The sequence below is a fragment of the Chelonoidis abingdonii genome, chromosome 8 (genome assembly GCF_003597395.2).
Source record: "Chelonoidis abingdonii isolate Lonesome George chromosome 8, CheloAbing_2.0, whole genome shotgun sequence".
NCBI lineage: Eukaryota > Metazoa > Chordata > Testudines > Testudinidae > Chelonoidis > Chelonoidis abingdonii.
The window spans coordinates 8169762-8196177 of NC_133776.1; the positions used below are offsets into that span (position 1 = coordinate 8169762).

Consider the following 26416-nt stretch of genomic DNA (forward strand, 5'->3'; position numbering starts at 1 on the left):
GGGCCAGGGCAGGCTCTAGGCCTGGGTAGGCAGTGCATCACACCTTTGTGTGATATATTTTGGCCAAGGAGAAATTGAGTTGGTGGCTAACATGGCAAATCTAGGGATTGTATGTGAAGGAGCCGAGCTGCTCTCTGGAGACTGGCATTTCTCAGCAGGCTTTGGTGTGGGTGAAACCTGCCCATGACCTCCTGCCCTTGAGCAAGTGACTCATGACTGGGAGTGGAAGCACAGGGCCTGTCTCTACTGCAGAGTGAACTCAGGCTCTTCCTGAGGTGTTGCCCCAACCTCACTCCTGTCCACACGCACAACCCTCTCACCTAGCTGGCCTATTCTGGGGTATTGGCATGGGTGCAGGCTACCCCACTGGAGTGCTGATAGTCCCCCAGTGCCTCCCCACAGTTCTCCGTCTCCCCAGGACAGACAAGTTCTCCCCCAATTACCTGGGAAGGAATCACAGAGCCGCTCAGCTCACTGCAGGGCTCAGAGCCATGGGATGTGCCCCCAGCAGTCCTAGCAAGACATGGAGGAGTGCAACACGACCGGCAGCTTGGGTAGGGCTTTGCACTGGGGAGATGTGACGGGGGCTGCTTACCCCACACTAGCCCAGACAGGGTTAAGCCCATGGTATTGACAGCTGAAGTCCCGCCTCCCTGGTAAGACTGGGGATGCTCCAAGTGCTCTGGTAGTATAAAGGGAGGGAGAGCAGCTCATTCTGGGCTGGAGGTTGCAGGGGAAGGATCTGTGTGGGAAGCTCCTGTGGTGGACCAGCCACAGCCTCTGCACCGGGAATCAAAGCCGTCCATGACCCGCCTGCACCCTGGTGACTGGAGGAAACCCTGGAGATGACTAGCCCTGCTGAACATAGAGGACCCAACATCTTATGGGAAACCCCAACACAGACTCTGGTAGGAAGCGACCCAGGGAGGGTGACGGAGTGGTACCTCCCACCTGGGAAAACTCAGCGTGTTTCGGTAGGACACCCACCCCCACCCCTGCTGAGTCAGTGGCAAGTGCTACGCCACTGTTAGGGTCCTGGGTTGGGGCCTGGTGGAGTTGGGTGGGCCCGGGCCCCCCTACCGGGGCTGTCCTGTGCCAAAGGGTGGTGCTATAGACTTTGGCTGCTAGGCCATGCTGCCCTGACCCTAGGGGCTTGGACCATCACACGAGGCTCACATCTGATTAGGCATGCCCAGGTGCATATGCCCAGGTGCCAATCAGTTGAGTTAACCGCAGCAAGTACCTGCAGAATGGAGAAGCAGTGAGGTTGTTCCTATACAAGTGGTGCCTGGGGAGAGGAAGTTGGGGGTTGGGTTATAGGCCCAAGTGTGTTCATTCCCAAAGAAGTTGGCATACGAGGAGGCCTCTGTCCCTCCCTTCTGCAGGAAGCCCAGCCCTCAGCGCTGAGCCTGTCAGGGAGTTGGAGAGGATGAAAGCCAGAGGGTGAGATGGAGTTTTCAGAGCTTTCCTTTCATTTCCTTCTAGCATCTGAGAAATTCACCAGTCACTCACTAGCTTGTTTACATGTAAAAATAACCTCTCCAACCCGCACGCCCAAGCCAGGTCTCTCAGGTTCTATGGGTTGCAACGCTGGTAGGGGAAGCAGGTGTTTCTGACAGCTTAGGGATGACTGACTTCCTGCCTCAGCTTCAAAGTCCGCTGTGGTTGGCCAAAGATAGGATTGAGTCCTTCCCCTCTGGCTCTTCACTGCCTGGGCCTCCAGATCCTGGCGCTGCTTCTCAGTTCAGGGCCTGGCTGGCACTTTGGTGCTATGCTGCAGTGGACCCAAGTGAAAGAGCCCTGCCTGGGGAATTGCTCCGGAGCACGTGTCTTGGGGAGCTCTGATAGCTCGTCCAGGGGATGCAGAGCTGCTGGAGCTGTTGCTCCCACAGTGGCTACGTGGCCTGCCCAATTCCAGCTGGTGATGCCACAGTATTGGCCTTCATTCCAGCATGCCTGCAAGGTGCGGAACGGGGCAGGGGAGGGGGCTTCTATTTGCTGCAGTTCCTGGGATCCTACTTCATTCCCCAGTTTCCTTAGGGCCTTATTCCTGCAGCCCTTATGCTGTGGGATGGCCTGGGTGGGGCAGGAAGCCCTTTACCTTGAGGTCAGGGCTCCAGTCTGGCCTGGCTCAGTAGTGCCAGAGGTGATACCATCCAGCAGCCCCATGTGAAATGAATGGAGGGTCCAGCTACAGTGGGCAGTAATTGGCTCCTTGTTGGCCAGTGAGTGAGTGGAGACTGCTCTCCCCTTGGGGGTGCTGCATTGGCAGGGGGCAGCATGAGGCAGTGCCCCGGCAGGACCTGTTCTGTGGCTACGTGCTGCCTTGCTCTCCTGGGCTGTCGCTCTGGCTCTCTACACCACTGCTAGATGCCCTTGAAAATTGTAAATAAACCAGCATGAAACGGAACCCAACTCTTGGTGGCTGTGGTGGGAGACGTGCTGGTTTGGGGGTTGCATGTCCCCATGCTACCATGTGCTCAGGTGCATGCGGGCTCAGTGCTGGGACCCTGCTGTATGGGGGGGCCTGGCCCTTACCTGAATGGGGGTGCTTGTGGGAGAACGGACTCCATCAGCAGAGGTTGAGGGGCTTCCATTGATTTATTATGAGGAGGGGAGGGGTACAGACCTGCTAGGGAAATGGGGGGGCCCCACCTCCCTAGCAAATCAGCGCAACTCCAACTGGGGTTAGTGCCACCCCATCTCCCTTAGGGAAGGCAGCTTCCCCTCATGGGGGATAGGAATTGCCCTGTCACTCGGAGATTCAGCCCTGCCTGTGTCACTCCCCTAGTTAGACAGGGGGTGAATATAAGAAGCCGAGGGACTGATGGTGTCCCATACTGGGGCGGGGTTAGGGTTGGTTGAATGACCTCACTTGTACAGCTGCAGACTTGCTCATTTTTCTTTTTTTGTTTTTTACATGTAATCTAAGTTCCAGCCTGTTCAAGATTGGTGTTTTTGGAGACTGTTCACAAAAGTCACCGCTAGATTTTTCCAGTCTTAACTCCAGTTTAACAAAGTCCTCCCGCCCCAGCGCGACTCCCTGGGAATGTGCTTAGGTTTTTTACAATGTAAGAAGTGTTCACTGTCAGGATCTCCCAAGGACCTCGCATGCTGCACTCCCCAGACTCCGCCCCATCGCCAGTCTGTGTGGTCCCACTCCCCACAGAATCCACCCCTTCCCCTTGGGACGTACCTTGCCTGGGGCTTATCCTCATCTCCCCTGGGACCGTGCAGAGTTAAGAACAGAGCCCAGGGTGAAAGTGGAAACTGCTTTTAATCGTTAAATAAATCCATCAAGAACACCCAAAGCTAGTCCAAGGCACCAGTCCCCACTGTAACCAACCAATTCAAGCAAAAGGTGAGTTTCTAAGCCAAGCTGGTTTTGGATTACAATGAGCCTAAGGAGGTTAAGAAAATGTCCCAGAAGCAAGAGCAGTTCATGGTCTGAAGCTCCCAGCATTGTCTGATCTCACTCAAACGTTCCAGAAAAAGCCTGCCCTGGCACACAGTTGGGTTAGTGGGAGGGAAGCGGGCAGGGGATCAGAGCTGGTTTAGAACAGGCGGCTTGTTTCAGGGCTAATCCTGGGGAAGATCCCATAGTCAGAAGGGACCCTTATGGGGTTAACTGCTGCTGTTCCATTGGGTTTAAAAAGATAAAAAATTCTCCCCCTGCCAGCCTGGCGCTAGAGGGTGCTGGGCTGCTACCCTTCAAACCCAAATTATGCCTCATCTCCCTGTGCAAGAGCAGCAGTAGGGGAGCTGCACTACTGCCCTTTGTGTCCTGGAGGGGTCTCGTCTCCCTGCATCCCAGCCTGGCAACAGGGGCACTGTGCTGCAGTGGGTGCTGTCCTTCCTACCCTGGCCATGCCCATCCCTGGGATGACACCAGGCCCCGGAGGATCTCTGCCCTATCCCACCCAGTGTTCCCAGAACTGGCCTCGTCTACTCTAGCCTTTTTCTTCAGCGCCCGTCCTCTTCCTTGCTGCAGTGCCACTGCTGCCCCCTGGTGGGGTCACTGCTGGCGCCATTGGGCATCTCAACCTGCTCTAACAGAGTTAGATCACACAGCAGCTGTGTCGCCCAAGCCTTGCCGACGCCGGCACTCCCAGCATTGCTCTCGTTGGAGGGGCTGTACCCAGACTAGACCCACAGGCCGGGGTTGTAAGGAAAAGGCTTGTGTTGCCCAAAGTGAGCCACTGAAGGCTCTCTCACCCCATGGGTGGGCAGGTCCTCATGACCCTCTGCTGGGGAGCTGGGGAAGGCGGAGCTGATTGATTGGCTGGAGGGGGCTCAGGCAGGAGACCCTGGGCTGACATGCCTTGCAATGTGCAGTGGTGGCAGGTGCTGATAGTGGGGATGAGGTCAGTGGTACGAGGCTGGAGCATGACCAAGGCAGGTGGGCTGGGTTCCAGGCTCCACCCAGCAGGTGGTACAGGAAAACTTGGCTCCTACACTCCCTCCTGGAGCTGTGTCTGAGATGGGAGGAGCCTGCAGCCTGCACAGGACAAGCCAGAGCAGAGAAGCTCAGACCACTGGCTATTCCCAGAGATGTTCCCCACGTGTCCCCATCCGAGAGGCTGGGAGGGAGGGGGCATGGCTTTGGGACTCTACATGGGTGCTCCTGCCTGTCTATGTCCTGGGGAAGTTGCTTGGTTGTGTATGTACAGATTCTCTGTCCCTCTCCCTGGCTGCGTGCCTCCTTGCCCTGCGGCCCCTCTCTACCACACCTCACAGTGCTTGCCGGGGTTCATAGGCGAGCCCACCGGGCACTTAAAATGCTCGACAAAATCCCTGGAGTTGCTGAGGGTGCCGATGACCCGGAACTTGTCTGGACTGTGTGGATCGGTGACCAGCCCCTCGTGCGAGCTTTCCGGTGTGCGCACAGAGCACCACACCTGTGCGAGGGACACAACAAGGACCAGGATTAGGGAGGCACAGCCCAACACCCAGCCTCGCTCCTGCACCCTCGTCTCAGCTAGTTTCCTGCCTTGGGCCCCATGGGCCAAGGCTGCCCTGCACTGAGACAGGGATTGTACCTCCCAATGCAGCAGCGACCCCAAGCCTGCCCCGTTGGGGAGGTGGTGAATGGAGCTAGGGGAAGATGGAGTGGGCCTGACCCTTGGTATGGCTCTGCTGGGCCAGGATGTTCCCATTTGACCTCACTGAGGAGATCGATTGGTTCTCTTCTTTTGGATCTCAATACTGCAGGCTCGGGTCTTTAAAAACCGTGGCCCGTTGTTCCCAAAATGGAATAGTATGGAGCTGTAGGTTAGCACTGAGGGGCACTGACAGAGTTGTTGGGGGAGTGTGGGGGTGTGTGTGTGTGTGTCCACAGCTGGAATAGCAGGGGATTGCAGGTCAACAGCAGTGAGGGACATCAGCAGAGCTGTGTGTGGGGAAGCCTAGGACTGGAGTAGCAGGGGGGCTGCAGGTTGAGATTGAGGGGCATCAGCAGAGAAGCTCTTTTCCCATTTCAGATCTGTACCTGTGCAAATCCTACAAAGAAGAGCTGGTTGTTGGTGAGCCCCACGGCAGGCAGGTGCTTCTCCTCTCCGTTCTTCTGCAGCCAGGCTTTGTAGGCCTGCAGGGAACCAAGAAGGCATGCCGTGAAACAGCAGCAAACAGAGAGTGATGCTCCCCTCAGAATCGGGGGGGCAATGAGAATTGAACCCTGGCCTTAGGGTCTGCTGTCCATCCCCCGCCTGAGAGGCAGGCTCGCTGGGTTACTCACGTTGTATGCTGTCTTCAGGCCCCCGTTGTCTGCAATGTTCTCGCCCAGGGTCTGCTTGCCGTTGACGTGCTCTCCGTTCACCATGTACTTGCTGTACTGTTCCATCATGCACTCAGTCCGGTTCTTAAAGGCCTCCAGGGAAGAGTTCTGCCACCAGGGACGCAAGTTCCCCTCCTTGTCGTATTCTCGACCTGGAAGACAACCCGGTGCATGATAAATGGCCGGAGGAGGAGCTACCAGCAGCGACTGTTCTGTCTCCTGCACCTGTTTCTGGTGCCTTCTCAAGCGGCTCACTAGGGAACTGAGCTACGATGCCCAGCACAGTCTCAATTCCATCCCGAGTGGCTCCCAGCAAGAAAGATGTTGCAAGCAGCCCAAAGGCTAAGGTAAGTTACAAGGGTCCATGTGATGGCTTGACAGGGGATCTTAAGCCTGCTGCCTCCATGAGTGGGGGGTGTCTGGCAGGGGAGGGGCTGCTGAAATGAAGAGGGACATGAAAAGGGAAAAATCAAAGGCACAGACTAGTCAAGCTCAGGGTGGGGATGGAGCACCTGCTCTATGGGCTTCAGGATTCCTCCCTACTCATGGTGCCTCTGCAAGTGAGCAACAGGGAAAGGACAGGATCATCTTCCAGGATCTTCCGCAGCCAGGATGGTGGCTGTGCAGCCTTGGAGACTGTCAGCCTCATCTCTCCAGCAGGAGCTGCCAGGGCAGCAGCCGTATGAGCTTTTCTTGACCTGCTGGGACCCCTTTGGAAGAGATCACACTTCGTGGCCTGCTTGGTCCTTGGCTTCTTCACTTGTGGGGTCATTTGGCACTGGTGGTGCTGGTGGCTTCTCTCTCTGGCAGGAACTGGCCAGGATCTCAGCTTGCTTCACTTCAGCCACCAAAGAGTCCTGGATGACTTGCTCTTTCCCTGCTACCCAGGGCTGGCTATGACCCAGCAGCCTTGAGGTGAAAGTCTCCATGCCTGTTCTCAATGCTCTGAGCCCGCAGGCCTCCTACTCTGATGATGGTGCTCTCTGTACCCCTGTAAGCATGGGAACTCCACCTGCTTCTCAATCAGACCCCCAGGGAGTGAGTCTTGGCATGGAGGCTCCAATCACCCCAAAGCTGCCTTTTGGGTTCCACCATTGGCTGTGGCCTAGCAACACTGCACAGCATGCAGAGAGAGGATGCAAACAAAACAAACACGAGTCCAGCTGGAGAAGGGGGAAGATCCCCAATAGCCACAAGGAGCAGTGTGGAGGGGGGGAACTGGGAATCGCCAGCCACTAGCCATGGCTCGAGATGCAGAGACATGGGTCCTCACCAAGCAGATGGAGCAGAAGCGAAAGCTGCACAGAGAAGCCTGGGGAGATGCCTGCAGGTATCACCTGGGGAGACAGGAGGACAAACAAAATGGGGAGGAGAGCCAGCCAAAAGGAAAGGACATCTTGAGGGCTGTGAAGAAGCTAATGTGGGCAAGAGGTGTTGGCCGTGCTGCAAGATGATGACGTGGAGAAGCACAGGATGGAATGGATGGCAAGGCCACTAATGGCCCAGAGGAGAGCGATGTCAGGAGTCTTTGCGGGATATGTACAGAGGTGCTGGGCAGCTCCATGGTGCAGAGGACTGGATGAGGCTGCGATGAAGAGGACCTGGGAGCTCTGTGCCAAGGGGAATGGGGGGGATAGTGTCACCTCTTTATCCAGTATAAGGACTGTTTGGTTATGGTGTCCCTGAACCAAGCATCCTTTCCAATAGTGGCCCTGGTGCACTCTTGGAATGGCAGGGTGTGCATGTGAGACTAAGGAGCCAAGAGGGGAGCCTGACAGGCCAGCTGGGTCCTACCTTGGTCATCAAATGCATGCGTGAGCTCGTGCCCCATCACTACTCCGATGCCGCCAAAGTTGAGGGCCCTAGGTGAAACCAAGAAGAAACCCTAGTTTATTGTCTAAGCTCTTACCATGGTCTGTATCTCAGTGGTATTGAAGCCTCCCTGATAGCTGCTCATGCAGCACCGTGAGTCAGCCCCATGCTGCGTTCCAGTGCTCCCCGGTGCCCTTTCGATGAGCAGTCAGTGCAGAGTGCCAGTGGCCTGGATGCCCAATGGAGGTGAGACTCCACTGACTGAAGCACGTGTCTAGCTAGGAAACCTGCTCAGGATGACTGCCCGTAACAATGCATTGCACTAGCAGGTCAGGCTTGGAGTAGATCCTTACCTAGAGTCTATTAGCGTCACTATTGGACAAAGCATAAATTCTGCCAAGCCAAGGACTGCAGTGCCAGCTTGCTGGGAGCCCAAGGTTGGCACCCAATGCGCATAAAATGGATCTGCCTTTAGCTGCCCTTGTTAACACCAAAGGCTGGCCTGTGGGGAAGGCTGCCAGTCCTAGCAATGGGCCTGGCCCTGGGGCTAGAGCAGTGCAGCCTGTGGAACACCATGGGTCAACCATTGGCCACCCTGCTGGGATGGTGACGCTTGCTGGGCCTCTTCCACAGCACTAGTGCTAAGGCTGCCCCCTTCTCTGACTCCTGGGGGAAGGGATGATGCAGGGCCTGCCCTCTCTTGAGGGTGAGAAGGGCAGTGAGCAGGCGGAGATGTTCATTACGCTGGGCCAAGTGTCTTCTTGTGACCGCTCACGCCACGCCCATAGCTGCCGTGGGCAAGGCTGCTTCCTAAGAGCCCAAGGGAATAGTAGAGGGCAGTAGTGAGTGCCAACCCCACTGGGATCCTCTCTGATCGGGGGTGGGTTTGGGACAGCAGGGATTGGGGAATCCTCCATTAGTGCCTAGATGGCAGCAGATCAGACCCAGAGCATCTCTGCCCTGGAAGCTCCAGGTGCTGCCCCCGGGTGAGAGCGGGGGTTGCCCAGATCTGAGTATGCCCGGGATCTACAGCTGCCAGTGGGTCTCATGCCCTCTCCTTCCCCAGCTGCTTCCTGCTACGCACACAGGCATGACCCAGCGAGAGCCCAGAGCACCAGACGTACTTGGGGTGGTTGCGGGCGTAGAAAGGAGCCTGCAGGATCCCAGCTGGAAAGACGATCCCGTTCTTGGTGGGCAAGTAATAGGCATTGACGGTCTGTGGGGTCATGCTCCACCTAGGGAGGGTCAAACGTGTTAGGCAGCATCTCCCCCTGCACCTGGCGTCCTGCTAGGAAAGGACCAGGGCAGGACCCAGCAGGAGGAGCAGCCAGCCATACACAGGGAAGCTTCTCTCCAAACTCAGTGTTAAGAGCCCCAGAGCCAGCCTTATCATGGTGCTTTTGGTCTGGCCAGAAACGCTCGGCTGAAGTGCAGGGAGCTGGTTGAGCCTTGCACCTTTGTAGCAGTCAATCATCTGTCTGAGAGCTGAGGTCTGTCCCAGGGACTGGGGCCGGGGTGAATGAGCCAGAGGCTGGCTAGGATCACAGCAGGACATCGGCCCCCTTCTCTGGGGTCTTGGCTGGTCTTTTTCTATTACAGAAGGGGCAGGTGGCTGCCAGTGTGTGTCTGATACAGTCAGAGTCAGGCAGGCCCTGGCGTGTGCCTGCATTGTGGGGCGTGAACAAGTGCTTGGGTGCTTGTGAAAGGATGCATGGCTGCGTTGGTGCCAAGAGTGGGGTTGCCTGGGGGAGAGTCTTCCAGTGGGACTGTTCAGGCCAAATGCTTCTCAAGTGAGCGGGGAGTCCCCACCTTGGATGGAAGGAGCAAACTGCAGCTGCTGCCTTTGCTTTCCTAAAGGTTCTGTCTTTGGAGACTACATCTCCCAGCATACAGTGTAGCCAGCCAGTAGGTTCCGGGTAAAGCACTGCATGCTGGGACCGGTAGTGTCCACAGGCTCCAGCTCCACCCTGGATGTGAGGGAGGCAGCAGAATGGGGCAGGATCTGCCTTTACCCTCCCTAGCAGCAGACTGACAGCACCAGCCATGCCCCAAAAGTAGCCCCCAGGCCTCCTGGTCATGCACTCTTCATATGGGGCCCTGCCTTGCCCCTCCACCCCACTCCCTGCCGCCGTGGGTGGGAAGGTGCCCATGCTGCAGCGGCTCCTTACTGGTCCCGGTTCGGGGGTTTCCGCAGCTGGTCGGCCATGACCTTGGCAGAGAAATTGTAGAAGTTGAGCATGTTCTGGAAAAAGGAGTCTTCAGAGACTTCGTACTGAGAAAGAAACACAAGAGGCTGAGATGGGCTAGGGCTGCACCCTACCACCCTGCAGGCTGGGTATGGGGTGGAGGGTCTGAGATGAGCTAGGGCGTTCTCCCCCCCCCCCACCTCACAGGCAGTGAAGGGGTGAGATGGGGGTAGATAGATGACTCTAGGCACTCGGTTACTATAGCAATGAGGGGCTGGATCCCATCCCCACTGAACAGCCCCACCAGTGGGCCCACATACCCTGGGTGGGACATGCAGGATGGGTGCTGGGCAAAATCTCACCCACCCCAATCAGACCCTTGGTTCACTGGATCCCTGCCCTGTGCCTGGCACAAGCAGCTGGGAGCCCCTTGCAATCCGAGGGCCGCTCTTGGCCCAGGTCCTTATGCTCAAGGGCCACCTACCCCATCGTAGACGTCGTCCAGCTCCTTATTATCGAGGATGAAGTCCGGGAAGCCGATCATGTCGTAAATGGTGTCCGCCTGTGGAGAGAGGGGTGAGGCCAGCGGCTGAGATCGTAGAGGGGTGAGCAGAGGGATAGACCTGGGAGCTCCCTATGTACAGCCCTGGCCCCTCCAGGGGAAGCGTGCGCGGGTCACAGAGGAGCAAGCGTCGCTACTCTGGGGCGCACGGGGCTGGGGTTCTCTGCCAGGGAGCCAGTGGGACTACGTGCCTGGGATTTCCCCTGCCACCAGGGCACCCATGTCCCAGAGACCAGGGATGCCCCTGCCTTGTGTCTCGTGGGGGGAATGCACAGTGGCAACAGTTGCAGGGGGCATTGCCTGGAGAGGGATTATTTGGAGTCAGCTCTGACATTGTCTCCCCTCTAACTCAGGGCAGGAGTTGGGCTGGCCCCCCTCCTGCTGGGGTATGGGAGGCCAGTGGAGTAGCTCTCACCTTCTCCTTAGCGGCCTGTCTTGTCATCGTGTCCATCCAGTCAAGCTGGTCCAGGGATTCCTCAAAGGCCGTCCGGATCTCGCTGATCATCTCCTCTGCCTGTGGGGGAGCGGGACAGTCAGTTCCTCCCACATGGCCAGCCTGCACCCCCCACCCTCGTCTCCTGCAGACTGTCATGCAGCACTAGCCCTGCCTCCTAGCCCTAACCCCTCTGTGGGGACTGCCCTGCTCCTCCCACGATCCCCGGAGCGGAGTGGTTAGAACAGGAGAGCACATGCTGCCAGGCTGAACTCCCCTCGCCTGGGCAACTGGTGGGGCAGGGAATTCCCTTCTCTCTGGTCTGCGTACCCCTGCTCTTTGGTGCAGAGAGGCATTTTGAGCTGGGGCGCTCACAGCTGGTGAATTGAAGGGCTGCAAAGGAATTGGGGAGGGGTAAGAAATAGGGGAAGATAAGAGAAATTGGGATCTGCAGAGGAATCGGAGGGTGGGCTGCAAGAGAACTGGTATATGGAAATTTGGGGGGCAGTGTAGGGATAAGAGGGGTTGCAGGAGTGCTGGCATGAGGGAGGCCAGAGGGCTCGGGGCAGGGCTGGGAAACTCACAATCTCCTTGCTGTCTCTGTCAAAGGTGGCTTTCACGAACAAGGAGCCCAGGGCGAAGCCCAGCGTGTCGTCGGTGTTGGAGATGCAGGTTTGCCAGCGAGGGGTGCAGGACTCCAGAGAGAGAGCGAGACAGACAGGGTGAGACCTGAGGAGGGTTGGCGATGCGTCCCTGTGTCCTTGCTGGCCATGCTGTAGGGCAGGGGCCTGGGCCGAGCTCACACCCTGACACAGGAGGACACAATTTCTGGCCTCCCAAGGGCCCAAGTGCTGCTGCAGAGGGAGAGGGCTCCCTCCTCTCTGCTCTGTATGGCCTGCCCATCATTTCATCGAGGGGCCCTGGGGCTCGTACCTAAACCCATGCCCGTCTCTTCACCTTGTCTCCTTCCAAGGCAGATGGGCCTTCATCTGGATAGGGAACCCCTCCCGATCTCTGCCTGCCTCCTCTCAGGCTCTGCCAGGCCATCCTGGGGTGTTGGGGGGACACACACATTCAGGGGCTCAGTCCTGGCCCTTTCCCTTCCTGCAGCCTCCTGTTCGTTGGTCCCCGTGCAGGTGGCTGGGCCAAAGGGCTGAGCTGCTCCCGTCCACAAGGATCCCCTAAGCTGAGGCCCATCGGCATCTCTACAGGATGCCGGTTGTGTTGCCTTACGCTGCCCTGAGTTCCACCCTCCTGCTGTGCTGCACTTCCCTGCCCGGCCCCAGAGCCCTCATGCGTTTCACTAACGCTGCCATCACCGCCCGGCTGTCCGAGCTCGTCCTCATTACCCAGTATCCCCTGCTCGTAGCCAGCAGGGCGCACTCTGACTCCGAGCCGGGGATGGAGGCTGTGTGATGCACAGGCATCTTCCCCTTAGCAGCCTCTCCACTCACATCAGTGCCTCCTTATTCCATACCCCGGACAGGCCAGGTCATGGCTGCCTGGCTGAGGATCCTCTGGGATTTCTCTGGGGCATATAAGGTGGTAACACCCACAGGACACAGGATTCCCCCATGTGCATAGAGAAAGGGGCTGATGCCAGTGGCTCGGCCTGGTGTGCCCTATGCAGCAGCCCCTCACCTTCTTGGTGCCATAGAGGGTCTCCAGTAGCTTCTCCTGGGCCGTCTCAAATCGCTGGTCGAGGCTTGAGGCAGTTTTCTGAACCAGGTTCCAGATCATGTAATTGTTCAAAATGCTGCAAATGACAGAGTCACACCGACTCCCTGAGACCCCAACCCTGATGGGAACCACCCTGAGACATGCCCCCCATCCGCACCTCCTCACTCCACCCCCGATTGGCATGACCCTGAGACACACCCCTATGTCCCAACAGGCACTGCCCTTGACAGATACTCCCTCACCCCCAATGGACATGGCCCCTGCTTCCCAATGGGTGCTGCAAGGTGACCCCTGATGTCATTTTGCTGGTGCCCACCAGCCCCTCAGACACAGAGGGCCCCGAAGCCCCTCCCTCCAGCTGGGGCTCTTACCTTCTGTCTGTGCTGTTGATGAGCTCGGAGACCTGCTGCAGATACTCGCGGCCAAACACCACCACGGGCTCCGCCTCGCTCAGCTCCAGCGGGGCCAGGGCATAGATCATGTAATCCAGCCAGTTGATGGCGGGGGCCAGAGCCTGCCAAGACATGGGGCTGTGAGGGGGCGTGTGGCTCCTCCCCGGCTCCGAGGGTGGGTTCCCCAGCTCTGGGTAACTGGGGCTCCCTCCCTGTGAGGGAACCCCATCCCACAAGGCAGCCAGGGCAGATGGCTGGGTTTCACTGGGGCTGGGGGAGGATGCATGTCCCTGGAGAAACACCTTAGGTCCCTCAAGTTCACTCCAGCCCCCCATCATTTAGACTCGCTGCCTGAATCTCTGCCTTACTCCCAGCCCCCTGATCCTCTCCCATCCTTGCCCTGCCCCTGCATCTCACGCCGATCTCCCATCCCTGGCCCCTGCCTCAGCCTCCTAAGAGATCTCCCTTCCCACTAGCCAGGATTGCATCTCTCCCTGTTGCCATGGTGACCGGTTGCTTGGTGACCATCGCACCATGACTAAGGCTGGCTTTTCTATAGTGCCAGGAACTTCAAAACTGGGGTGAGGGTCCTGGCATCCCCTTCCCCAGCACAACGGAATTCAGGGCTGAGATAGCAGGGGATGTGGGTCGGGATTGAGGGGCACTCATGGAGCTGTGTGTGTGGAGCCCAGAGGTGGGACAGCAGGGGGCTGGGGATCGGGACTGGGTGTGTGGGGACCCCAGAGCTGGGATAGCAGGGTGCCATCGATACTGAGTGGCAAGAGCAGAGCTGGGGGGGGACCCCAGTGGGGTAACAGGGCACGGTGCAGCAGGACTGGGGGCAGGGGCAGAGCTGGGGGGGACCCCAGTGGGGTAACAGGGCACAGTGCAGCAGGACTGAGGAGCAGCGGCAGAGCTGGGGGGGACCGTAGTGAGGTAACAGGGCACGGTGCAGCGGGACTAAGGGGCATCAGCAACTGAGCTGGAGGGAGACTCTCCCCCAGAAGCTGCTCGTTCTGTCTGCCTTTGGGGATGCTGACGCCCCCTTGCACCACTGGCCCCAGGGAGTGAGTGTGTTGCGCCTGGGGGATGGTGGAGGCAGCCTAGCATTGGCTCCTGGCTGCTTAAGATGCTGCTCAGCCAGGCCTCCGGCATTAATGACACTCAGGCAGCTGAGCAGCAACCCTGCTGGAATCCTAATGAAACCTGGGTAGGGGGGATGGACAACAAAGAGCCCAGCAGAACAGAGGCCTGGAGTGTGTGGGGAAAGCAGCCAGGGGCTCCTAGGGGAAGCAGAAGGGGCACAGAAAGGGGCTACCGTTTTCCCATGTGGCCTGGGCTGGGCCCTCACACTCTGCCCAGGCAGCTCGGAAATGTAATAAAGAACTCAGATCAATTGAATTCCTCTCTCTGTTTTCATCCTGAATTTTATTCCCAGCTGCTCCAGGCCACGGTGGGACCCACCCAGCAAATGGGAGCCTCCCGCTACTGATCCTCGGTTACCTGCCAGAGGATAGAGCCCAGCCCCTGCACGCAGCAGCACCATGCTGGTTCCTTCCCCCATCCCCGGCCCTTCCCCCACCTCCAGCTGCACCATGCTTGTCCTTTCCCCGAGCAGCACTGGGCTGGCCTCTTCCCCAGGACCCACCTGCAGCTCTGCGATGCTCATCTTGTGATAGATCTTCTCGTCATCCCGCCTCTCGTCCTGAGGGACCGTGATATTGGCCAGCAGGGTCTCAAACGCCAGCACTTGCTCCATCTGCTCCTGGGTGGAGACCTTCTCCCCACCCAGCAGCATCCCCAGCTCCATCATATAGTCCAGGTAAGCAGCCAGCACCTATCACTCAAGCGAGAGGCAGTGGGGTTAGTCACCTAGGTAGGGGCAACCCCACACAATCAGTCATGGGCTGTGGGGGAGTTCAGCTCCCTCAGATCCCGTGCTCTTAAATCCCCAAACCTCCCCCCACCAGGATGTCCTGCCAACTGGTTCCCAGCACAGACTCCAGTCCAGGTGTGACGAACTGGGACTGTTCCTAATGTTTGCTCTGAATACTGTGTTGGTGCCTCAGTGTCCCCTAGGCAGTTCTTAAGTATCTGGCAGAGCAAAGGGCCAGTGCACCTAATGCCTGGCACTCTGTATCCTAGCAACTGATGGCCTGGGCCCCTCCTCTGCAAAGGTGCCAACTGCAGGTGTTGGAGACAAAGGGATCAGGTGACCTCCTGGCCCGGGAAAGGAGCTGAGCAGAGAGGAGGGGCTGGAGGGGTTGGTTAGTCTGGAGCTACCTGGGGATAAGGAGTGAAGTGCAGACCTAGGGGTCTGGCTCACTGCCCCCCAGAATGGACCCGGCCGAGGGGTCTGGTTCGCTGTATCTACAAGCTCTGTTTTAGACCCTGTTCCTGTCATCGAATAAACCTCTGATTTACTGGCTAAGAGTCACATCTGACTGCAAAGTGGGGGTGCAGGACCCTGTGGCTTCCCCAGGACCCCGCCTGGGTGGGCTCGCTGTGGGAAGCACACGGAGGGGCAGAGGATGCTGAATGCTCCAAGGAGAGACCCAGGAGGTGAAGACGTGTGAGCTTCTTGCCCTGAACAAGTCTGCTCCAAGGGAGAGGAGGCTCCCTAAAGTCCTGACTGGCTTTGTGGGGAGCAGTTCCAGAGCATCTCCCGGGGACTCCGTGACACCAGGGTCCTAGCACTTGGGGGTCCCTTTCCTTCAGCCCCTTGTGATTTGGGGTCAGGCACATTCCACCCACTGGGCTGGATCTGCGTCAGGAGCACAGGACGGTGTGGGTCCTATCCAGGGTGTTGAGGTGAGAATGTGCATTTCAAAGCGTAAAGGCCTCTTAGGTTATCTCCGAGATGGGGCACACAGTGGGTAGGGTTCTGAGAAGAGCCAGGAGACTGATTAGAAGATGAGAAAACCTGCCTGATTGTGAGAGACTCCAGGAGCTCCACCCTATTTAGCTTAACAAAGAGAAGGCTATCATCAGGCTGAAAGTACCTACGTGAGGATCAAATATTTGATGAGGGGCTCGTCGCGCTGGCAGAGAAAGGGCAGTGGCTGGGAGCTGAAGCTAGACCCATGCAGACCGGAAGTCAGGTGTGAATTCGGGCCTTTTCATGAGGCCGGCTCTGTGGAAGGGATGGTGTCCATGGGCTGCCCCTACCCAGCCCCCTACCTTCTCATTGGCTGTCTTGTTCAGGTAGTAATCCCGGGAGGGGAGGAAAAGGCCTGACTGATCCACCTGGAGACAGAGAACAAATGAACCTGGATGGCATAGCCGCAGCCACTGCTCGGTAGCATAAAGCTCCCTGCCCTGCTTCCACACCCAGTCACCACTATTCCTGGGAACCGGTGGGGGTGGAGGAACTGGGGCAACCCTAACCCTCAGCAGTAGACCAGGGCCATCAAATCTGACCTGTGGGGAATCCCCAAGCGGCATTCACATCCCCAGAAGCAAGAGGCTGAGGCGCCTTCCTGGGGTCTGTATGTGATGTGGCCCCAAAACAGTTACTGTCTCCACTGAACCCCTCTCAGTGTGTCCCTAGGTGGGGGGGGGGGGGCAGGCAGAGGACTGGGCATCTGAACTGGGCCACTTAAGCCAAGAGTCAGAAATGCCCAGCCATGATAGTCCTGTGCCCCCTCTGGCCCCCTGTGCTCCCTCTGTCCTTGACTAGGTTTCTTTATGGGCCTTTCTCCCCCATGGCTGGCTGGCTCCTCCACCCCCATTTTGTGGTGATGGTGTTTGTGAGCGAGGGGCAAGGGGAGAGGTTTGCTTTTGGCCCATTGCATGCTGGGAGCTCGGTGTTAGGTTCTGGCACAGTGCCCCCTCCCACGTCCTCACAGGGGCAGGGTCACCGGGCTACCTGAATGACGTTGCTGTTGGAACTCTTGGAATCGGCGCCCACATAGACTGTGAAAAAGGGGGTGGCCCTGTAGGTCCCTGACACCATCTTCAGAACCTCCATGAAGTTGCTCTGGTTCCAGGGCCCGGTAATATTCCACCCGCCAATCTGCAGGAAACAGGAACGCAGGGATTTGGGCTTGTGCTTTTCTGGGTCACCAAATTCCACTGGCTTTAATCTTCCACCTTCACACCCAGCACAGGAGAGACCCTCTACACCCTGCCTGTGATCTATGCACTATACCCCAGCACTAGGGGGCTGTGCTGCTGGTGTGCTCCCATGTGTCCCCAGCCTAGCACTAGGGGGGCTGCTGGAGGTGTGTCCCTCCAAGCTCTGCCTGTGCCCCACCCCCATGCACACCAGCCCTTACTGTTCCTGGGGAAGGTGCCCTGTACACCCTGCCGGTGTGCCCAGCCCAGCACTAGGGGGCGCTGTGCTTCCTACTAGGCCTGGCCTGTGCTCTGTGCACACCACCCCTGTCTAGCAGAAGGGGGCGCTGTGCTTTGAATGTGAACCTGCTGTTACCCCAGTCACAGAAATGCCCTGGTGGCCTGTCCCCTTCAGAGGGGGGTGATTCTCACATCACTTACACTACAGGAAATATAACAAATGGGGTGTGGGGGAGACAGGAGTCACAGCCCTGGAAATAGTGGTCAGGCTGGCCAGTGCAAACTCCCACCCCTACTAGTGAGCCTCACCCCGGCTTGGAGGGACTCCTGCCAGGGAAGAGAGCAGCTCAGGACATGGCTCCTCCGCTGACGCTGTTCGGTTGTAACAGGGATGTGAACGCTCTGTGTCTGGCAGCCTGGGCTGAGTCCCGGCAATTCGTCTCACCTGGGCCCCAGAGCCATGCCCACGTGGGAATGACATTCAGTCAGGCAAAGGCTCCCAGGGCTCGGCCCCTCTCCAGGATGGTCTCCCAATGAAGAGACTTTTCCCCTGCAGAGAGGCGAGTGTGCTGAGCAGCCTCCTTCCCCGAGCTGGGCTCCTGCCCAGACCTCAGCTTGGTCTGGTTCCCTTCCCCTCCAGCACCCACCTTCTCAATCAGGTCCATCAGTGGCTGAGAGCCCAGCTCCCCGATTTTCTGCTCCTTCAGACAGGACAGGTAGTAGCGCTGGGTCTTCCTCTCTGCCTCGCTGCTGGAGTTGAAGGTGGCGTTCTCTGTGGAGTGGATAACGAGATGGATTCAGTCGTTTCCTCCCTTACAGGAGGGCTTTGGTACATGGAGGGACCTTGGAGACAGGCCCTGGTCTCCTAGACCTTTGTGCCTGTGATCACGCCCTGTGCCTTATGCCTGGGTCCCGTCCCACCCTCCTGCTGGAGCCTCCTGTATCGCCATGTAGTCTCATGCAGGTTAGGTTCCCCCACATTATATGGCATGATCCTTACCGGTGATGGCACCAGGGAACTGTCCCCTGCAGCTGCCCAAGGGTCTGCTCAGGTGCATCTGGTTTGTCACCGTGTACCCCTGGCTAGTGCCGGCATGGAACAGACTGCCGGCTGGCTTCCCACCCTGTGCCCCGGCCAGTGCCGGCATGGGACAGACTGCTGGCTGGCATGCCACCCTGTGCCCCGGCCAGTGCCGGCATGGGACAGACTGCCGGCTGGCTTGCCACCCTGTGCCCCGGCCAGTGCCGGCATGGGACAGACTGCCGGCTGGCTTGCCACCCTGTGCCCCGGCCAGTGCCGGCATGGAACAGACTGCCGGCTGGCATGCCACCCTGTGCCCCGGCCAATACTGGCACGGGACAGACTGTTGGCTGGCATGCCACCCTGTGCCCCAGCATGGGACAGACTGCCGGATGGCGTGCCACCCTGTGCCCCAGTGTGGGACAGACTGCCGGCTGGCGTGCCACTCTGTGCCCCAGTGTGGGACAGACTGCCGGCTGGCGTGCCACTCTGTGCCCCAGTGTGGGACAGACTGCCGGCTGGCGTGCCACTCTGTGCCCCAGTGTGGGACAGACTGCCGGCTGGCGTGCCACTCTGTGCCCCAGTGTGGGACAGACTGCCGGCTGGCGTGCCACTCTGTGCCCCAGTGTGGGACAGACTGCCGGCTGGCGTGCCACCCTGTGCCCCAGTGTGGGACAGACTGCTGGCTGGCATGACACCCTGTGCCCTGGTGCGGGACAGACTGCCGGCTGGTGTGCCACCCTGTTCCCTGGCCAGTGCCAGCACGGGAGAGACTGCCAGATGGCTTGCCACCCTGTGCCCCAGCCAGTGCCGGCATGGGACAGACTGCCAGATGGCGTGCCACTGGGTGCCCCGGCCAGTTCCGATGTGGGACACTGCTGGCCAGTGTACCCTTGTGAGGCAGAGAGACCATGGAAGCTGATGCAGGTTACAGATCTGAGTCTATCCTGTGCTATTTCCAAGAAGCTGTAACCTAGCAATATATGCCAGCAGCCGAATGCCCACATAGGTTATCACCCCACCCCTGTCACCAGCACCAGCCAGGCTGGGCCCACTGGCCAAATGGAGCCTATCCAGGAGACTCGTCAGCCTCTGTGCTGAGGGGCCTGTCCGGCCGTGTCTGGAATGTCTCCTAACCCCACCCAGTGTGTGTGTGTGGGGAGCCCCTGCCTCCCTGACCATATGGGCATTCTCCCCTTCTAGGGCAGGCCCTAGGAAGCTGATCCCTGACGACCCAGGTCTCTCCCTAGCCCAGCCTGGGCTGCATTTTGTCCATACAACCCACCAAGGGCCCTCCTCCAGTGCCGCCCTCCCCGATTCTCTGTGCCTGTGCGCAAGGGGGCACCCCAGCACAGGGCTGCACCCACCTAAGAGGTGTTTCATGATGGCCTGGTTCTGGTCCCAGATGCTGTTGAAGGTGCTCCACTTGGAGCGCCCATCGGGCAGCGGGTTCCGCTTTATCCAACCCCCGCAGGAGTACTGGTAGAAGTCCTCGCAGGGATTAGTCTCCCGGTCCAGGGCCTCCAAGATCTTACTGGCCACGGTGATGCAGGCTTCCGTTAGGCACGTGGTGTGGGAAGGGTCTGTGTGGGAGAGATGTAGTCATTAGGGCCCAGGGCCAACAAGTGGGGAAACCGAGGCACAGAGTGGCAGGGCCTTGCAGACGGTGGTGGTAGAGCCCAGGAGCCCTGCCTCCCAACCCTGCAGTTGACCACTCTTGCACTGGTGCCTGGATGCCTGTGAGAGGGGGCACTGGGAATGTGATTGCTGGTGCGGGAGGTGGCCCCCACTGTCCTCAGGAGATGGGTGACTGAGTCCTGCAGCAGCACCCTTCTTCAGCTGCATGGTGAGGCCTTGGGTTGGGGCCACGTGGTCCCTTAGAATATTTAGTATTTATTTCCTGCTGGACAGTCCCAGGAGAATCTCTTCCCTGCATTTCCCCTGCTCTCTGGCAGTCAATCGTGTTCCCCAGGATAATTCCAGCCCAGGGGAGCCTCCCTGCACACCACAGAGGCTTTTGCAACTCCCTGGGGCAGGCCCAGGATCTTTCCTCTAGTGAGTAGCCCCAGCTGTTTCAGCCTGTTCCTGATGAGCAGCTGGATCTGCAGGGAGGGAGATGGGCTAGGGGGGGCGGCAGCGAAGGTGTGTGGGCCCCACCCTCTTCCTACCTTTGCTGTATTGGATGCCCAGAGCAATCATAGAGCCCAGCAGCAGCAGAGCCGTGATGAGGCAGATGGCACAGAGAGCCAGCTCCAGCTGGGTCCGTGAACCCAGGCGGCTCAGCAAGGGCGGGGGCCCTTTCCTGAACCCCACCTGGGAGGGAAAGAGAGAGGGAGAGTGTGTGTGTGTGGGGAGAGAGGGAACAGAAGGGGCAAGCGTATTAAGGGGCACCTGGTGGATTAAACCCAAACACACAATCAGAAATAGCCACAAATCAGCTTTGCAGGGGGATCTTGAGGCCCTTCCCCTTGACAGCGCCAATCTACCCTTCCCTCATGGTAGCCCTGCCTGAGACCCTCCCCTAGGCTGCCCCATTGGGAGATGCCGTGGCCCCTCTCCAGCACTGAGCGCCAGTGTACCGTAATTCTGTTGGGAGCAGAGCCCATCCAGCACTGCAAACGGCTCCTGCCCGTGGCTGGACTTGGATTGCACCTGCTGGAGGGTGGGAGGGAAGACCAGGGGGCAGGCATTGTCAGAGTTCCCCCCTTCTGGCCACAATCCCTATGAACTGGTTGGGAGAGGAAGAACCAGTGGGAAAAGCTGGATCTGGCCCCCTGGAGATGCCACAAGGCCTGCCCACCCTTACAGCTACGTTCCTGGGAGCCAGGGCCTGGCACCGGGGCCCATCCATGTGGAAAGAGAAGCCTTGGCTCCCAAAGGGCTTGCAGGGAGGTTAATTGCCTCTAAAAACTGCCACCCAGGTCCATGCAAGTTGATGTGATAGGCAGTCCCGGGCCAGGAAAGGCAAGGGGGGCTGAGGGGCAGGACTAAGGGGCAGCGGCAGAGCTGTGTGTGGGGAGCCCAGGACCAGAACAGTGGATGAAGAGAGGATGCAGAGCAGGACAGAGGCATTGGTAGAGCCATGGGTGTGTGGCTTTTGGGAAATGGTGGCAAAATCAGTTTTAGTTCCCATTGGAGACAGCCCCTTTTCCTCCTCCTTCCCTCTCCAGTCCAGTGCTCGGTAACCAGCTCGGTATCTTGCCCCAGAGATTCCAGAGACAGCTTTTATTAATAGCTCTGCTGCTGAACACGAGCTGGCGGGGCTCCCATGGGAACCCAGAACAGCCCAGAAGCCAGGCCGTGTCCTCCCTCACAGCGCATTGGCCCTGGCCACTAAGTCTGAAAGAGGCCCCACGTCAGGGCACCTTCCAGGAGCATGAACCTACCTCCACGCTATCAGGAGAGGCGCTTCCATCGCCAGCCGCTTCCGCCCCCTCGTCATCCTGGAAAGTAGCTCGTTTGTAATCAGACATCTGCACACAGAGAGAAAGCAGGCTAGGAATGACATTGCAGAGGGCTGTGCCAGGATCCGCAAGGGGTGCTGGTCCCAGCTGACCCAGAGCCAGGATCCTGCAGAGGGCGCTGGGCCCAGTGACACCGAGGCAGAGCTGAGGGGCCATGGAGCTGTCAACGGGAGGACAATTTTTTCTCGCTCAGGTTGAAGCGCTCCATTTCTATGGCCTCTCCTGGCTGGTGTACCACAGTGGGACTTCCCTGCCTTCCCTTTACGTAAAACTCTGATCCTGTGCTCTGAGAATCAGGGAGCCTGCCCCATCTCCAGGGGGAGCCAGGGGGCTCCGTGCACGCAGGGTGCAGGTCCTGGTGATGCCAACCAAGAGTGGGCAAATGCATTTCCCTCTGCCCGCAACTTTATAGGGTCATGTTCCTTCCCTGCTGGGCCCCTGAACGACTCAAGTGCAGGCCCAGGTGGTGCTTCCAGGCTTGTACTGTGGATAAGGGGAAGCTCTTTCCCCCTCCTGCACCAGCGGTTGCCCCCGAGCAACGTATACGTCCCTTCGCCCTCTGTGGGTTGCCATGGCTGCCTCTGCAGAAGCGGCTCTGACATCAGCATTCTTGACAGGTGTCAGATTGCCTCATGGAGACAGTCCTCAGTTCCCAGGCAACCTGCAGTTTCATTTCCTAGCAATGCCACCGCCTCCGCTCTGCATGGCGCTGGGACTCCCATGCAGATGTGGTCAGTCCATGCAACATCTGGAACGGGCTGCCTTGGCAGGCTGGCACCAGCAGCCTGGATGGAGCTCAGGAGGAGTACTCACCTCAGTGTAGCAGCCATATCTGCCCAGCCCCTTGGGCTTCCACTGACCTTGGAGAGACGTTCTCTTGGGTGACAGAAGCCTCCCCCAGTCCAGCTCCTTCCCCCTTCCCATCCAGCCCAGCCCCTTCCCATCCAGCTCTTTCCACCCACTCTGCTCCCTCCCCCTCCTCAGCACAGCTCTCCCATTTATCTTGGTGCCCCATAACTCAGGCATCATCCTCGATCCTGAGTTTTCCTTTCTGATGGGGCAGGGAGCATACGCAGTGCAGCTCCCCCTACCGCCAGGCTGAGGTGGGAGATGAGGGATAGCCAAGGAAGGCAGCACCGTGCCCCCTAAAGCCAAGCGAGGATAGTGAGAGATGGGCCACAGCCAAATCGTGGAGGGCAGTAGCCCTGCAGCCCCTAACACAGAGGTTTTCCAACTTTGCATATGGGTGGCCCCCTTTCACACCGCAAGCCTCTGAGCATGACCCTCCCTTAGAAATTTAAAATGGGGGTGGGGAATTTAATCGGGGCTCAGGGCTGTCAGCCCCACAGAGCTGACAGCTTGTGACCCCTATGTAACCAGTTTGTGACCCTCTGCGGGGTCACAACCCCCAATTTGAGAACCCCTGCCCCAAAGCTACTCCATGCTGCAGAGAGATGGGGGCCAGGCTACTATAGACAGTGCAACATGCTAGTAGGAAGCAAGGCTTGTGTCTGGACTGGGTTACAAAGCTGCGATGACAGCGGTGTTAGCTAACCCGCTCTAGTGTAGACAGGATGCCTTGCCTTCCAGGTATCCCTGCCCCTCGCTTCCAAAGGCTAGTGTGGGCCCTCATTATACTTTTGTTCCAGGCTACAAACATTCAGTCTTTCCACCAGGTCGATCCTTCAAGTGACTCACAAAGAAAGTGAAAAAAAAGGCTAGACTAGGGAGTCGGCCCTTTCAATCACCTCTGCCTTGTCTACACTAGACTTTCAAGGGGGTTAGGGTTTGTCTACACTGTGGGGGGGCTATAGGGGCAGGAGCGCTGGCAGCCTTTTTTGCGCCCTAGGTGGCGGAAGGTCCCACCCCCAAAATGCCGCCCCCAACAGAGGCAGCGGAAGGTCCCATCCCTGAAATACTGCCAACGACTGCGGCGGCTGAATATCCGGCCGCTGCAGTCGCCGCCCCCCCAAATGTTAGTGCCCTAGGCGACCAGCCCGGTATAGGGGCATAGCTACGGTGCATCCTACAGCAGCAGAAGGGGTTTTCCATCACTGTTCGAACACCACTTCCCCAAGCAATGGTAGCTAGGTGGTGCTAGCCACGTCTACACTGGGGCAGAGGGTGGCAAGCCTAATCCCACGTGTAGATCAGGCCTTACTAATGCAGCTTTGAGCCTGGTCCAGACAAGGCCTCAAGCGTGAAGCTTCATTTCCATTAGAAATGAAGGCTGTGAGCGAGATGACTTCGCTGGGCAGGGTCTTGGGCCCCTCGGCTGGTTAGCTGGACATTTCATTGGGACGTCTTTGGCATTGGCCGTGCTAGATGGCCTCGCAGGTGAGGGGAAAACTTGCAGGTTTGAGCAGCTGGGCATCTGGCCCTTGGGGACGAGGTTTGGGATTGTGTGCTAAGCACATAAGCCGACTGATTTTGCTCATTGACCAACGGTGAAATAGTTAATGACAGTTACATTGAGATTGTCATTAGGTTTCAGGGTTAACGCATTGAGCTGAATGGGGACAGTTCACCCGTCTCCGCTCCTGTTTGAGGCTGTCTGCAGACACGGGCCAACACTGCCATGTTGCTTATACTTGGCTACCTTTTTCAAGGTTTCCTTCATAGCCGTGAGGGCTAGAAAGGGAGTTTTGGGGGAAATCAGAACAAAGACTGGGGAGCCCAGTTTCACAGTGAAGGGTGGCTCGGGCAGCGGCCAAAGTGTGAGCACCAGAGCCCGGGTCACAAAGGCTCAAGAGGCAGCGCTCTCTGCTAGCCACTGAGTGCTGGGGTTTGCACAAAAAAAGCTGCCAGCTCAGGAAACAGGCACGAGCCTGTTCAGAAAAAAAACATTTGGCAGAAACTCCCCAGTTGGGGAAGGATTCCTGGGAGCTGCTGGCATCTGTGAAAATGTCTCAGCATCCTGCTGGCAACCTCGTCTGAGCCAGGGATTCCCCCCACCCACCCCTCCAGCTCAGGGAGACCCTGTGCCTGGGAAAACACAGCTCCCTACCAAGGAGACCTGCTCCTCTCTGCCAAACAACGCTCCAAGAACCTGCCCATCAGGACGGGCAGCTCCCACTGGCTCCTCCAGCCTCCTGCCCACAACTCTGGTAACCACCTGGTCATGCAGGCCTCTGGGGGAAGCCCACGCCCCACACACCCCATCACAGGCATTCTCCTTTCCAAGGCCCTCTCCTGACACAGTGAGACCCTCCAGGTGTACGTTGTCATGCAATACAGACCCCAGCCTCCAGTTGCATTGCTCTTGGCCCTGGCATTCCCTGCACTGCCCCCCCAGGGACATCTCCCCATGCCTCTGGAGATGCAAGTGATGTAAGAGGAGAGGAGGGAGGTCATCCGGGAGTAGAGGTGCTCATTCTGGGCTACAGGTGACCATGCTGCAGCTGGGTCTCTGGCGCTCAGAGTCCAAGAGAGGTTCCCTGGGAAGTGGCCTTTGGAGCAAGAAACACCAACCCACTCCCTGCAGCTGGATTGTATCCATCCAGGTCACTGGGCCTGAGTGTGAACTGCTCCCCATGGGACTGGGGGCTAGGATGTGCCAAATCCCAGCTTTGCTGCCCAGAGATCCTGGGGCTTCTGACATCTCTGAGCATCACCATGGAGAAGCTTGAGCCCTCGGCAGTGATGAGCAAGTGATGGTTCCAAAGTCCAGAGCACGGCAGGATGAGGCCAGTACAGCAGGCAAGGCAGAGCCCCAGGGTACTCAGGGAGTGGGGTTGGGCTGGGTCACCAGATCAGGGTGAGTTGGGTGGGGCCGAGCTGCAGGATCCAGGCATTTGGAGAGGGGGCAGCAGAGCCACGCTGCAGGACCCCAGCTCCTCTGGGTGGGGCCCAGCCTCAGGTCTGGGCACTCAGAAGTGGGGTGGCTGAGCTGCAGGCTCACGGCTCTCAGGGTGTCGGGCGGGGTGAGCCACAGGATCTAGGCACCCAGGCAGGAGGGTAGGGCCAAGCAGCGCTGCAGGCCCTAGGTTCAGCCCTGACTTCTCTGCCAACCCTGTGGCACCCTGCAAAGGGGTTGGTCAGCCCCAGACCTAATGTCCTGCTAGAGGATGGGGGCATCCCTGACCTCTGTGGTCATGAGGCGCCCTTCCCTAGAGCCCTGGGAGAGCTGAGTTCCTTTTCTAGGGAGCCCACAGTGTGCTGGGACTCTGGGGAAGGCCGCAGAGGGGGGCCGAGACCACGTGGCTGGCACCCATCATCCCCTCCTGCCCCATGGGCTCAGTCTGGGGAAGGGTTATACCCCCCAACGGACTACCCCATCCCCCAGCATGGTATCAAGGTCAGCCCAGAACCAGCCTCCCTCTCAGAGCTTCAGGGACACCTGGCACCCCTGCACAGGGCACCCAGTGCTCCGGCACCCCCCTCTCCCATGCTCCGGGTGGGGGAGCAGGAGACAGTGAGTTTTAAGGGTCCCTCTGGAGCCCCTCTGCTGCCATAGTCTTGCCTGCCGTGGGGGTCGTCGCTGGGGTGTGGAGGGAGCCAGGACCCGGGAGCCAGGGGCTTGGCCTGAGTATGGCTCCGGGATTGCCAGGTGCTGCCCAGCCCCGCCCTGTTCCAGCCCCAGGCGCCTCGGGTTGCAGCCCCCGGCCGAGCCCCCCAGCCCGGCTACTCACGTTGTTGCTGAGATCCTGGAGAGCTACGTTCATCCTGGACATCATGGGGCTCCCGGCACTGCCCCCGCCGCCTAGCTCCGCTCCCAGCCTGGGGCGAGCGGGGCTGCAGCCGCCGCGCCGGCCCCGGGGCTGGCCATGGTGCTCGGGGACTCGGACCCGGCGGCCC

General features: G+C 58.7%; 1 protein-coding gene across 2 annotated transcripts; it reads right to left on the bottom strand.

Moving 5' to 3' along the window:
• Window positions 1-3258: 3258 nt before the first annotated feature.
• Window positions 3259-26356, bottom strand: ECE2 (endothelin converting enzyme 2). 2 transcript variants are annotated; one of them, XM_032803893.2, is made up of 19 exons: window positions 26251-26355; window positions 21542-21628; window positions 20324-20468; window positions 19523-19738; window positions 17782-17906; window positions 16707-16853; window positions 16019-16084; window positions 14487-14675; window positions 12818-12960; window positions 12408-12522; window positions 11351-11461; window positions 10749-10847; window positions 10256-10333; window positions 9754-9857; window positions 8710-8820; window positions 7568-7635; window positions 5735-5925; window positions 5489-5584; window positions 3259-4898 (listed from the first exon to the last, which is right to left on the bottom strand). In XM_032803893.2, the coding sequence occupies exons 1-19, from the start codon at window positions 26293-26295 to the stop codon at window positions 4722-4724; spliced, it is 2313 nt and encodes a 770-aa protein (XP_032659784.1). In that variant the 5' UTR covers window positions 26296-26355; the 3' UTR covers window positions 3259-4721. The 2 variants fall into 2 exon arrangements, with proteins under 2 accessions (XP_032659784.1, XP_032659785.2); XM_032803894.2 differs by lacking the exons at window positions 3259-4898; window positions 5489-5584 and adding an exon at window positions 7047-7110 and having other exon boundaries at window positions 5758-5925; window positions 26251-26356.
• Window positions 26357-26416: the final 60 nt, after the last annotated feature.